Consider the following 14,066-nt stretch of genomic DNA (forward strand, 5'->3'; position numbering starts at 1 on the left):
CCTTTGGCGAATTTCTTAAAGTGCAGTAAAAGGATTTTAAAAATAGTCCCAATATAAAATTCAGCTTTTTCAGAAATAAGAAAATCAAACAAAAAAGACCATTCCGAGACAAGAGCAGCACAGTCTTAAAGGGTTGTGTGAAGGCTAAAGAAACTCATTGCTTCTCAAAACTTCTAATAATATTCCATTAATAATGTTATTTAGAAAGCACGTGGGCCCATAAGGATGGGAACTAGGGTGTTGGGGTGTTGAGGGTGCAGAAATACCCTCTGGCTTGAAGTGGCTTCGGTGACCATATCCCGCTATCCCAAACATGGGAAGGAGGGGGGCGGCTCCTCGGCTGCAGCTGCCAAGGGCTGCTGCCCCGGGGGGACCTCCCCAACTTCCGCAGACCACGGGGTGCTGGGAGCTAGGGGGCAACCATGCCGGTGTGCTCCCAGCTCCCCCAAAGCCTGGGGAGCCAGGAAGGAGAAGACAGCCACCCCCAACATACTCCTCACGCTGCATGGCCCCCTGCTGGCTCCATCTGGTGTGGCCAAAAAGCACATGAGTATGTGCTCTCCATGTGCTCTCCAGCCAGCAGCTAGCTGCACCTGCACACCAGCAGGGGGTCAAATACAGGGCAATGAGTCCCTTTGTTAAAATAAGTTGGGATGCCTTCCTGGTGCCTGGAATATGGGGCTGTCCGCCAAAACCGGGATGGATGGTCACCCTACTCTTCAGGAGGCAGCGATACTCCCTTATGGACCGCTTGTCAACACTGGAACTTACCAGGCAGCTGAAAAAGGGTCCAGCAAGTGGTTCAGTAGCCACTGTGGCAAAGTTTGGTTGTCTTCTCAGGGATGATAGTAACTTAAATTTCTTACAGGTATTGACCTATCACAAGCAGGGCAGTGGGTGGCGGGTTGCGATATGACCATACCTGTCTTAAATTTAAGGTGGGGTAGCATGTGGGGGGCTCATAGCAAAGGGTTGGGGATGGGGGATGCAGGAGTCAGTGCTGGGGGCCTGAGGGTCTCAGGGTAGGAGTTGGTTTGTGGGGGGGTACAGAAGTCAAGTCAGGAAATTGGCGAGTGTGGGAGTCAGAGCAGAGGGTTGGAGGTGTGTCAAGGAGGTGTAAGAGTCAGGGCAGAGGTGGGGAATGGTAGGACTTCGGGTAGGGATGTGAAGGGTGTGGGGTGCAGGAATCAGGGCAAGGAGCCGTGGGGCGTGGGGGGCCTCAGGGCGGGGTACTGGGGTAGGAAGGGGCTCCGAGAATGGGCTACTGCCCTAGCCTGGCTGCTTGCACAGCAGGGTGGTGGGGAACCATGCTTGTGCACTTGGTGTGCTTCCCCAGCTGCCAGATTCCTGGCGTGGCATTTGTCTGGCTGCCCATGGACTAGCACCGGCCAGAGCCCCACCTGCAGCCAGCCAGTCTCCTACTGGTGCTCTGTAATGGGGCACTGGCTTACTTTCACCTTTGCTTCTCATACTAATGTTAGCTATTGTTTGTGTTCAGATGTGTTTCCTGGAGGCCCATTCATGATCAGAACCCCATTGTGCTAGGTGCTGTATGTACACATAATGAAGCAGTCCCTGCCCCAAAGAGCTGATAGTCTAAATAGATAAGACAAAGTGTCAGTGGAGAAACAGAGACATAGTGAATTGCCCAAGATTACACCGCAGGGGAAGGCCAACTGCTCAGAGTAGACTCCAAGTCTTCTGGGTCCCACCCTTCCGCTCCAGTCACTAGACCACATTTTCCCTGATATGTCACATTAGTGAAACTTCTAACCGGGGTAGTTCAAGAACACAGATATATGCTAAGATGCTGCTCATTGGGAGATTGAGAGAGATGGCGCTAGGTCTCAGATATCACCAGGCCCCTTTCATGGCTTTAGAAACTAACACAACCATCTTAAAATCAATCTACTTTATAGATACCCCACTTAAGAATGCTGGTGACTGTGATCATCACCACAAGACAATGCTTATTCTTTACAAGCAATAAGTAATGAAGACTTGTTAGAAGCCCAGCTAAGAAAGATCTGCAGTAACTGACCCTTGGCACGTGTTGGAAGGCACCCAACCAAGAATAGGAACTTCATTGGAGAACCCTCTAGAACACCGCTAGTGCTGCAGAAATTTAACTGGTTTGAAATTCCCTCCCTGCTGAAGGATACCACACTTCTCGCCACCAAACCTCACCGGGCAAAAAGATCTGCTGCCTGGTTTGCTCAGAGGTCCAGCTTTAAAAGGATGTTCTCCTATTCCTACAACTTCCTCCTATCCCAGTCCACTGGGCACCTTCCCTCTTCTCCCCTCCTCGAAACTCAGTTCTGGCATGAAGTATAGAAGTGCTGTGTGTGTTCTGGGTGAAATCTGCTGCTTTGGTTCTGCATAAGGTCAGACAATCCTAACGCACCTTTTTGGTGTTAAAATCCATAACTCTATTTCTTTAATAAAGAGGTGAGCAAAGCAACAGGAGGTCGGAGGAGGGAACATACATTTCTATGATCAACCACCCCTCTGACTCAACCAGTGTTTTTTGTCGTGGGTTTTTTTTCTGTCTATCTGTCTAGATTGGAAGGCTCAGTTCAAAGGTATTTAGGCACCTATCTCCCATTGATTTCAATGGATCTCAGGGACCTTAATATCTTTGAGGGTCTGAGTACAAGCTTCAAAGAGCAGAGATACTGTCTTCCTTTCCTGTCACATTCTTCACTGAGCACACAATTAGCACTTAACATATAATAATAATTAGCAATAGACTTATGTGAATAGGAGGCAATATATTTTAATAGATGTGCAACCTTAATGGGTACATAATAGGTAATCTATGACCCATGTCCTGCAAGTAGCAACAGGGTTCCACATGAACAGAGAGAACCACTTTTTGTACATTCAGTTTCAGGATAAGGGCAAAAATCTATTCCTGGGGTCACAGCCTGATCTAAGCAGATGCAAGGCATGCCAGAAGGCGATAAACTCGAATCTTGCAAAACTTGGCCTATGTGCTTAGCTTCATTGGCCATCGTGAGTTGTTCCCACCCGGCAGGATCTAATGTGCAGATTCGTCTTCCTGAGTAAAATGCTTGTTAATTTTTTTTCTGTAATGCAGAGTATTTTTGAATGCTAAAGATCATTACACGCTGATAACACAGTGATCCATGTGCCAATAAGGATAAAGGAACAACCACACTATGACCTACTAAGGAGAAACAAAAGAGAAATTCTGCTAATTGGAGTTCCTGAAAGTCTTGGTCTCCATTGGCCATCCCAAAGGGTCACATGGTTAAGTCTCCTTTTTAAAGAGGCTATGTGTTCCTACAGAATTCATACCACCTTCCTGTGTGTTAGTGAGAAAGGTTGGCTGATTCTTACAGAAGCTGATTTACCCAGCCTCACATCATGTGTGATCTCTTTGTAGGCACCTGGAAACTTGTTTCCAGTGAAAGCTTTGAGGACTATATGAAAGAGCTGGGTAAGGAATGCTATGGGGGGCTAGCTCTGGTTGTATCTTTGTCTGTTTAGGAAAGGACTATGGAATTTGTACTTTATCCAGGTTTCTTCCTGCTTTTAAGAATTCTGCAGCACTGTTTGCTAAAGGATTTTTGTTCTTATTTGTCTGGTTAAGACAGCATAGTAATCTTAGACTGCAGAGTTCTTGGGGAAGCCTAGCTGCTTGTCTGGGGGGTGGAGGGTCAGACTTAATCCAGAAGGAATGAAACAAGACAGAGTGGTATGTTATTTCTTGATTCAAGGCATAACTAACTTCTAATAGCTATACTAATGTAATAGTACTGCTGTCTGGTGTAAAAATACATTGTGTGCTTGTTTTCTTTGCCCTTGAGAAACACAAAGCAGTGGAATAAGGTCAGTAACTAAACACCTATCTAATCTGGATTTTGGCTTAAGTGGCTGTTTCTCTGAAGCAAGTGTTCATTTTGATATTGAAGCGTTGGAATTTGTGTTTTATTGGTACCCTAGAGGCTGCTAGCTGGCTAGTGTGTCCTATAAACTGAGGAATTGCATGAACTTTGAAGTCTGAAATGGGTAATGGGCTTCTCTAAAGACTTCTGGTTTTAGCTCTTTAGTTGGTTCTAAAGGCTCTTACCTCTCCCTTACACTGGCTGGAGATTCTGAGTTAGTACTGTAGTCTAACACCTTTCATTAAGAGACTAGTAGTAGAATTCTCATGTGGCCTTGTCCTAAATTGCATTTCTCTTGAGCATCTTGGAGAAGCTGTCCCCTGAATCTTGGGGAGAACACTAGTATTACCAGTTTCTTCCTCTTAATGCTTTCTTCTTAGTCCTGGTACAGGTACTTTTATAGCGAAGTGTTTGGAAGAGGTGGGGTTATGGCAAGGAGTGTGGGGAGGGTCCAAATGCCTGTAGGCTTCTACTATGACAGTACCCCACTGTATAATTGTGCAGGTTCTCTCAATTCTCAGCCATTCAGTTGTATAGGCCCTTGGATCTTAATTGTGTAAGAAGATGTAATTGGCATTGCCCTTCAGAACAGCTGTACAAAAACCTTCTGACTTCATATTCTCTGTGCTAGGCTTGGCACGCTTCTTCCAGGCAGCCTCTGAAACCTCAAAAGAGCAGGAGGTGAATTCCCACAGAAACAAGTACATAAATATCTTATGTCCTGGGTTTCCCATCAATGTTTTCAGCCCCATGGGCAGTATAAACTATGTGCACTAAGGCAATGGGGGTTGTGCACAACCAATGGAGACACTTGCTGCCCTGGGCCCACTGCTACACAGCTGGGTGGCACCTGAATCTCTCCTGGGCAGCCACCCCAGTGCTCAGCTTACAGAGAACACTGGTCCCCTGCCTGCTCTGTTGAAAACAGTAAGGCTAGGGAAGAAGGTCTTCTAGAAGTGAACAGACTATGTAATGGAGCCTCCTGTTGGTTCTACAGCTGTGGGCTTTGCTACCAGGAAAATGGCTAGCCTGGCCAAGCCTAATGTAATCATCAGCATCGCTGGAGACGTGGTAACCATCCGAACAGAAAGTACCCTCAAAAATACAGAGATCTCTTTCAAGTTGGGTGAGGAGTTTGATGAGACCACAGCAGATGACAGGAAAGTTAAGGTGAGGCTTCCTTAAAAGTAGCTATGACTGTGGACCTGTTGGGGGGGGGGGGGGGGAGGGGTCATGGGAGAAGAGGTATTTTAAAAATTGCCCTTGAAGTTGGCATGTCTACTACAGACAGTGCCACAAGTGTTCTGAGGTACTAGAACTCTAACCCACCAACTGGGTTAAACTAATGTTGGACTTGTGTACACATCTTCCTTAGTCTGTAGGACACAGACTGAATAGCAGCCCTCTTGTTTCCTTGTCTCTCTAGAGTATTGTAACACTAGACAATGGCTCACTGATTCAGGTGCAGAAATGGGATGGAAAAGAGACCACAATCACAAGAAAACTGATGGATGGGAAGCTGATAGTGGTGAGTTAACAGTTGGTATTTCATCACAGAATGTATCATGTTTTCTGTGTTGGCTTCCAGTGAGATGGATATATGAACAGTAACAGAAACAAGTGGTGGGATTAAACTTCCAGACTAGCAAGACTTGCACCTTGCAGTTCAGGAGAGTTAAAGATGAGGAGGTGGAGAACCCTTCAAGGTGGGAGCCTTCTTTCTAGCCCACTGGTGCCCTATCTGTCTCCTAATGCTCCTGTCGGGCTGGTATCCACCTGAGACCAGAGTCTGAGTTGAGGCCCATGCACTCCTCAGATACCTAGAGTTATGAATTAACCTGCTACTCTGATCTGTTCTAATGGCCAGCCCTCCCTCTAAGGCATCTGGTAGGGAAGTGTTCGCTAAACCTTGCTCTTGGTTAAACAGAGTGCTTGACTTGCTGCCTAATGTAAGTTTGTGCCATAATCTGTCCTTCCAGGAGTGTACAATGAACAATGTTAGCTGCACTCGAATCTATGAGAGAGCATGAAGAAAGTCCTTCTCTGCAATGGATGGAGAATCTAAGTTGTGGCAAGCCAGCTCAGCTTACAAATTGAGACGCTGCCTGTCTGCCTGGTGATGGACTCAGACTGTTACAGACTTGAGGCTGAAGCAGTGTTACAGCTACTCTGCACCTCTGTGGCTATTCAATAAAGTTCCACTCTTCAGAAACAGTGGTGGTAGACTGGTGTGTTGGGCAAATGCCCAGCTAAGGGGTAGCCTTCCTATGCAGGGGCGGGATAGGAGCAGCTCCAGGGTGTGCAGTAGCTTGTGATGCCCTTTGTTACTCTGGCAAGAGTCACTAGCTGTAACACTAACACAGGCTGAATGGGCTCCTTTGAAGCACTAGGGCCCAGTGCAATCTCCCCCTTCCTCTCTCCTCCTCCCCCACCCCCACCCCGAGTCCCTGACTACTGCAGCAATGGATGGAGTCCTGGGCCCCTTTGAGTTGCCACTGGAATACCCCTCCATGTGCCTCGGCGGGGTGGGAATGCAATGCAGTACTAAGGCCTGACCCTTCTGTCGGAGGCCATGTTCCTTCTAGGGGCACAGAATGGGTTTCTCCACCACCACCCCCTTTGCCCCAGGCCCCATGGTTGCTGCTAACCCCACAGCATTAGTGGCAAGGGCTTGACTGTATTGTCACAATATTATCAAGTGCTTGTTCCTGAGCAGGCCTTTCTGTGTTCACCCTAACTTATTCTAGCCTCCCTTCCTCTAATGGAAGGATTCCCATATCGAAAACAAGCGCTGCCCCTGTCTTTTTGTTAAAGTAGGGACTGAAATGGAGCCCTAGAATGGGGATTAAGGAGAATTCTTTTCCCCCTGAGTAGCTGATGGGTAACTTGCTAGCTCTATCATGCTCACCAACATTGTTTCATTTAGCACAGCTTTTTTGGGGGGAGGCTGACTTGGCCTGGCCCAAAGGCTCTAGCCAAGTAGACATAGGCTAACATGCTCTATAGAAGTTTTCACTTAACTGCTGTCACTTACAGGCTGCTAGACTGACCAATATTTAAAGCTATTACCTGCATCTGAGGGAGTGGGGGTGGCACAACCCTCTACTGCTGACTGTGTACATGAGAGGGGGAACACACACAGCTACTATTCAATCTGCTGAATTAATAGTAGACTTAATTCTTCCACACTGTGCAGATTCCCTCATCTCACCAGGGTTGCTTGCAGACTAAGATAATTCACAGCCTGAGCAGAGTTAAAGCAGCACTTTGAGGTGGTGATCAAATGAGCTCATTCACTTTATTCAAAATACTAATGGCAGGTACCTTTTTACTGGTAGTTTGTTCCTATTAGGGACCAGGGAGTGGGTGGGTGCAGCCAGCCCATACAAGTGGCTTACTGCTAGGAGGTTATAACTCTCCCTACTGCCCTGTGTCTCTGCTACAAAGTTAAGGCCTGGCTGTGATTTGGCTTACTTACCTTTTCCCTATATTATTCACGGCCCATGCAGACAGCTTCTGAGGAAATGTTCTCAGCTGTAATCTATCATGTGATTGGGCTTTGTCAGAGGTGAAAATCAGGAAATGCTGCAGAGGAGGTACAGTTTGTCTTGTTAGGAGTGTGATGTTAGAGCTGATTCAAGCAGTGGCACTCAGAGGGAGAGTGGCTGAAAATAGAGGAACTACCATAGAAGAAATCTATCTCCATGTAGAAACTGGTGTTTGAGTTCTAATTACTTCTAGTTAGCTCCTAGCTCCAGACTGCTACCTGCATTTCCCAGGCCCATGCTCAGTTCAGCTACCTTAAGAAATAATAATAAAAAAAAAAAAAAAAAAAGCTTGGTCCCAGGGTTACAGCAGGGGTGACAACCAGGCTGTGTCTATGCTAGCATTCCTCCTTTGGAAAAAGGCATGCAAATGAGGGAAATAAAAAATTCTACTGAGGCAGATTTACATATGACATCTCATTTACATGTTCTTTCAAAACAGCTTCTTTTGAAAGAAGAAAAGCAATGTAGACACAGCTCTTTCAAAAGTAAACCCCATCTCTGAAGGAGCTCTTCTTCCTTTTAAAAAAAAATCTTTCAAAGAAGGGGGGATTACTTTCAAAAGATCCATGTCTACACACCTTTTCTTTTGAAAGAATAGGCAAATGAGGTGCTAGATATGTAAATCAGTACCTCATTTGCATGCCTCTCTCAAAAGAGGAATGCTAGAGCAGACATAGCCCCGTGTTCCCTACAAGTTGCATGCTTGTGCAGCAGCTCAGGGGAGATTCTAGTGCTGCACAGCTGATTAGCAAAGCAGCCTGAGACTGTGGCCATGCTAGAACCTTGTTTTGGAAGGGCTATGGTAATGTGGCAGGTAGAATAAGCTACTGAGGTGCTACCATGAATATGCAGCACCTCATGAGCATAACAGCAGCTGCACAAGCTTCCAAACTGCTATTTGAAATACACACCACCCTAGTTGATGGGGGCTTCTCAAAATGGCCCCTTGATTTCAAAAGCCCTTTCTTCCCATCTGGCTTTTGAAATTGGGGTCATTTCAAAAAGCCCCCAGAGACGTGGGTGGTGTGCATTTTGCAACAGGCAGTTTTGAAGCTTGTGTGGCTGTCATTATGCTAATGAGGTACTGCATATTCAGGGTAGTGCCTCAACATATTCTGAAGTGCCATATTACCCTAGCCTTTCTGAAAGGAGGGGCTAGTGTGGCTATGGCTACAGTTAGGCTGTTTTTGTTTTTCTTCTGGTGGTGCACATTTGCATGTGCCTTGAAGCACATAAAAACTTATTCTGCACATGGATGGAAAAGATTAGAGGGAATATTAGTGATGGCACTTTTGTGTGTTTCCCTATAATGCTCAAAGAATTTCTGATGGAACGAAGTCCCAATGTTTGAGACAGGTAAACAGAGCCACTGTTCTCCAAAAAGTTGCCACAGAAATGAAATGACCCCTTCAGGGATAAAGGACATTTAAGGATGGCAAAGAGGCTCCCCCCCACCCCTGCCATTTAATATTGGATCTTAGTAAGGAAAACAATGCAAAACAGACTTTCTTTAGAGTGAGAAAATGTCATCTATCACAGGGTGACAAGTGAAAAAAAAACACTAAAATGTGAAACCGGGAGACTGTCTGTAGAGGTAGAACATATTCTAAGGTGGCAGTACTAAATATAAAAGGGCATGGTGAATTCAATATAACACAGTTTCCTTCAGGCCCCTTCATAAGGACCCTATTTTCCCAATGGCTCAGCATCCACTGGACTAAGCGCCTTTTGAAAATCAAGCTGCTTATTTTGATGCCAAAACAGGCACTAAGCCCTTTTGCATGCACTTAAGACTGGATTATCAACACAAACAGATCACTTAAAACTTAATTTATTATAACCTTCAATACGTTGGCGCGATTGTGTGTTTGGAAGTTTTAATTTAACCATATTAGCTATGCTGTTTTAATATAGGCTTGTGTACAGCAGTCTTTTTCTTGAAGGAAGAGCAGTGTGGAGCTTAGCTGAGCTGGTCTTTACCTGGGGTACAGAAAGATGGCAATGTCTCATGCTCAAACGCAGAGAGATGCAGGAATATAATGTACTTAATCTCACAGTAGAATTAGTGATTGCTTGTTAATTATAAAGACTATTTACCAAAGCCCTTTTTCTTGTATCTTCCTGGTGTGCTTGCTATCTTGTATCTTCGTTCTGGTTAGTCTCTTGTTGATTTCTCTGTGAGGACACCTAATGGCAGAAAATTAGTAATGAAGTCAGTTACAGACTGTTCAGGAAATCACTGTCACATTTTGGGGCCAATGAGATCCAAACTGGGTACCTAGAGATCATCTCTAAATTGACTGGGCTTCAGCTTTCTCAAATTGCTTTTCAATGTAAGGCAAATAAAACATAATATAGCAGCATGCTGGCTTCTAGTGCTGTCAGTTCATTATTGCTACACCATTTCTTTCAGCTCTTTGACATTACTTTTTCCTTCTTTTGCAGGATTCCTTCCCCACCCCCTCCATTGTTTTTGGCATAAACTTCATCTAAAAGCCTAATTCCATGCAACATGAACTTCACAAGGAAGAGCTCTGACGTTCTCTGTAGCTGTGTAGCACCCAGGTACAGATCTCCAGCAGTATGTGGGTGCCTAACTCCTATTGATTTCTGTGACAGCGAGGCACCTAAATCTCTTTGAGGATCTGGGCCTCAATAAATTACTAGTGGGAAATTAAATCACCCCACAATTTTTCCAGTCTGCCAGTTTCCTGTTTATTGTGGCCTCTTCTCCACTGCACTTCTGCACTTGACCTAGTGACCCACCCTCTAAGATTACAACATTCTGAAGCAACAAGAAGTTGGAAATGGTGAGTATTTATCACAAAGTCCTTCAGTATAAAAACAAAGCATTTCACCTAATTATCAGCAAGCCCCTGGCGACCTTTGAATAGCAGTCAGACATTTTCTCCAACAATTTCCTTTGCTTCATTAATTGTTTGCAGACTTCTTAAGGAGTCACACTGAGAAAAAGCTGTTCATTTGCACCCATGTCCAGCGGCTCATTTTTAACCAATTTTAATGTCATCTATTGCAGTTTCTCCAAACTCTTGGCCCAGTTCAAAGGAAATCTCAGTATTTTTGAAAGTGCTCTTGGTTTAGATTGTCATGTGTCTCTGTACTGCTGATGATCTCCCACTAGAGTTTTCTAGCTTCCTAGTTTCTAGCTGAAACCAATTCTGTGAGTAGGATACTAGTGCATCATGCAAAAATCAATGAAAGAAGGAAGATCAAGCTTAGTTTTCTGTGGGAGTTTCCTTCATCACGTCCTCCCCTTACACAACGGATGGTGAATACTTAGGAATGTTGGCCTAAGCTTATAAAATCTAGTGATTTTGGGTGTCCTGCTTAAGTGACATAAAGAGGCATGATTTTCAGATGTAGATGCTCAGCACTTTCTGAAAATAAAACTCCTTAAAGAATGGATACCAAAAACTCAGGGCATCCAAAAGTATTAGTCACTTAAAGGTGCTAGGTCCTGGTGTAGCAATTTGGCCTCATTCTGATCTCCCTTAAATCAAAAGTAATTCCACTGGTTTTCATGGGGCTCACACCACTGCAAAAATGGCATGAAACCTGAATTGAGCCTAATGTATCAAATGAATGGCTCAAATAGTATATCCATTGTATTTCTTTCACAAACTATTTTTGTTATTTTAGGTTTCCTGTGTCCAACTTTGCTTAGCAATACTTCTTTAAAAGTAAAGGCATGTTTTACTACATATGGCACAGTCTTCATTAGGGGCACAGTTAAGACACCACTGAAGTCAATAGCAAAATATGGAATCAGAGTGTCACCCAAGATTTTTTTGTTTTTACTATTTTCTCCATTTTTCCACGCAGAATTGAAGTTAGGTAACTGGGTAATAGATGTCCGAATCTATCTATCCATCTAGCTATCTGTCCGTCCATCCGTAACTGCGTTTGCTTTCTTTCAGTTTTCTAATTACATTATCTTTGTAAAGGTGATGCTGCACCTAGACTTTATTCCTGGACTGTTGGTTCCTGGCTCCATTTCTGCCTATTCTTCACTGCTATTAATTCAGTGAGGTAAATGAACTTTATTCTGATGATAACCTGGCAAAGGGAAAAGTAGCTCCATCTTTTCCCTACTCATTTCAGTTCAGAAAAGCCTTCCCCTCCCCACCCCTCCCCGCCACCTTTAATTTTCTTAGGAGAAAAGATTTTGGCTTCAATATATGCTATTTTCACTTGTGATAGCGCTGGTATTTCTTGCTGTTCTCTTTAGGCTATAAATCCTTTGAATGAAGCTGCTGTTTCTGTGTAGGGGCATAACGCTGGATGGTAGCAATGGTGACATGGAGTAGCTTAAGAATGGCTTTTTGTCTGCATAATTAATGCACTGTCACTTTTGTTCTTAAGGTTACTGGTACTGCAGTGTAACTGCTGTATTCTGACTAAGGGCTTGGCTGCACAATGCATTAGTCTTCACTAGAGAGCATGAATTGTTATGCACGCTAGTGTATGTTGCACTAACTAGCCTGTGTGGACCCTTCTGGTGTGAACTAAAAGTACCCTAGTGCACATTCATTTACTACAGGTTGAGCCTCTTTAATCCGGCACCCTCAGGACCTGACCACTACAGGATGAGAGAATTTGTCGGACCACAGGAAATCATATTGTCTAGCAGCGTTACCAACATGTCCACTGCTTACTGGGCTCTTAGAGGACATTAACGGGTAAATTACAGCTAAATAGCACACAGAGCACTGAGAGCCAGGACTGGTGGCTGGAAACAAACTTTACTTGTCCCAGGGAAACATGTCCACACACCTATGATAAGCAGGCATCCAGCTAACTAAATTCATGCCAGATTACTGAGTTTGCTGGATGAGAGAGTTCTGGATTAGAGAGGTTCAACCTGTACTATTTGAAACAACACTACACTAAGAGATGTTTTGTGTATACCCACTGGGTCCACAGGGACCAGTATATGCTAGTGCACACTCAAATTCACACACCTCGTGTGGACAAATATTCCATGTAGACAAGCCTTAATTCTCTTCCCTTGCATGCCTCAGGACTTGATCCTCAAGTTGCTGAGCACTTTCAGCTCCAGTGACAGCAGCACTATTTGCTTTGTAAAATCACAAGAGGAACATTAAATGGAAAAACTGAAGAGTTCCAGTTGACTCTCTGTAGTAAGATCCTTGTATAATTCACATGGGGAAGTTTTGTGAAATAACAGAAGAATCTGACTTAGAAACAGCATCCTTGCCTTTTGAATAAGGGGGTTGCTTTTGTATATACTTTGAAACGACTGTGATAAATTAATCTGTCCTTTGGAAAAGGGCTTACACAGAAACCATCTGCTAAAATTAACACTGATCTTCATTTTGTGGATTTACTCTTGTGTTGTCATCTTTATAGGTTTTTTTAAGGTTCTGCGTTGGTTCTTTTCATTCCCATATATTTCAGATATTCGTTGGTCGCTACAGCACACGGATCAGGAGTGTGCCAAACAGCAGGGCAGGAAATGGTCTTCCTGTCCTACATGAAGTTTTGTGATTACAAAAATATTTCTGTTTCACACTGGGATAAAACTGAGACCCCTAAAATTTTTTCACAGAGATCAGAGTGCAATCACTGCCCCCTCATATCTCCCAAATAACACAGCAGTCGTGGCACACATCTGGAGTGCAAGAAACATGAGAAGACCTACTCTGTGCTCTGCTAAAGCCACTCTGCTTTCCACTAAGGAAAGGATTAGGTCTCTCTCCCATGATAAATATTTACTTGTTTATAAAAAGTGGAGCAGCTTCAACACGAGGGCTCCAACTCAGTATATCCAATAACCTCATGTTTAGGGCACTGACTTGGGCTTTAAAAGATCTGCAATCAAGTCCCTGTTCCAGTCAGGTAGTGGAGGAACTTGAACTGGGTTCTCCCATGTCTCCTGCCTCCCTGATGAGTGCCACAGCTGGTGGACTGTTGGCTACACGAGGGAGCGGATGCCTCTCTGGCTCTCACAGACATTCTATCCTGGACCAGAGAGACTTTCTGACAAAAATTTTGCCAAAACTGGTCCTCGGGTTCCCACCCTTCCAGTTTTTACCCAGACAGGCTGGTTTTAGACTTCTGTATTGGGGTTCCTTTGAGGGTTGCCAGGTGCCTGGTTTTTAACCAGAAAGTTTGATTAAAAAGGGGCCTTTGCAGTGTCTGGTCAGATGTACTGATTGGACACCAAAAGCCAGGTTACCGTGGGAGGTGCCAGTTCATTAATCCATGCCAGTCCCTGCCTGCAAACAGGTGTCTTGTCAGGCTGCCACAGTTTTCATCCCAGGCCCAGAGCAGAGGGAAACCAGCTGTGGCTGGTGGAGGTGAGTGGAAACAGTCCATCGAGTGACAGGTGGAGGGGAGAAGAAGAGTGAGCTACGAGGGTGAGGCTTTGAGAGGGAACAGGCAGAGTGTGGGGCTTTGAGATAGACGAGGAAGGGGGCAGCCTGGGATAAGAGGTGGACCAGGGGTAAGGCCTTGGATGAAAGTAACAGAGCAGGGCAAGGCTTGGTGGAGGGGTGAACAGGCAGACCACGGTGACAGGCCTCAGGCGGGTCTGTCGACAGGGGGCCAAAAGGGCCGTTGTTCT

The 14,066-nt window shown here is 44.8% G+C and overlaps 1 protein-coding gene across 1 annotated transcript; it reads left to right on the forward strand.

The window, feature by feature from the left end:
* The first annotated feature begins 3,327 nt into the window (after positions 1-3,327).
* On the forward strand, positions 3,328-6,123 carry LOC142009255 (fatty acid-binding protein, adipocyte-like). The gene is made up of 4 exons (XM_074987030.1): positions 3,328-3,463; positions 4,909-5,081; positions 5,338-5,439; positions 5,891-6,123. Exons 1-4 carry the CDS (start codon positions 3,391-3,393, stop codon positions 5,939-5,941), a joined length of 399 nt encoding a protein of 132 aa, XP_074843131.1. The 5' UTR covers positions 3,328-3,390; the 3' UTR covers positions 5,942-6,123.
* The last annotated feature ends 7,943 nt before the right edge of the window (positions 6,124-14,066 follow it).

This window comes from Carettochelys insculpta, chromosome 2 (genome assembly GCF_033958435.1).
Source record: "Carettochelys insculpta isolate YL-2023 chromosome 2, ASM3395843v1, whole genome shotgun sequence".
Classification (NCBI taxonomy): Eukaryota; Metazoa; Chordata; order Testudines; family Carettochelyidae; genus Carettochelys; species Carettochelys insculpta.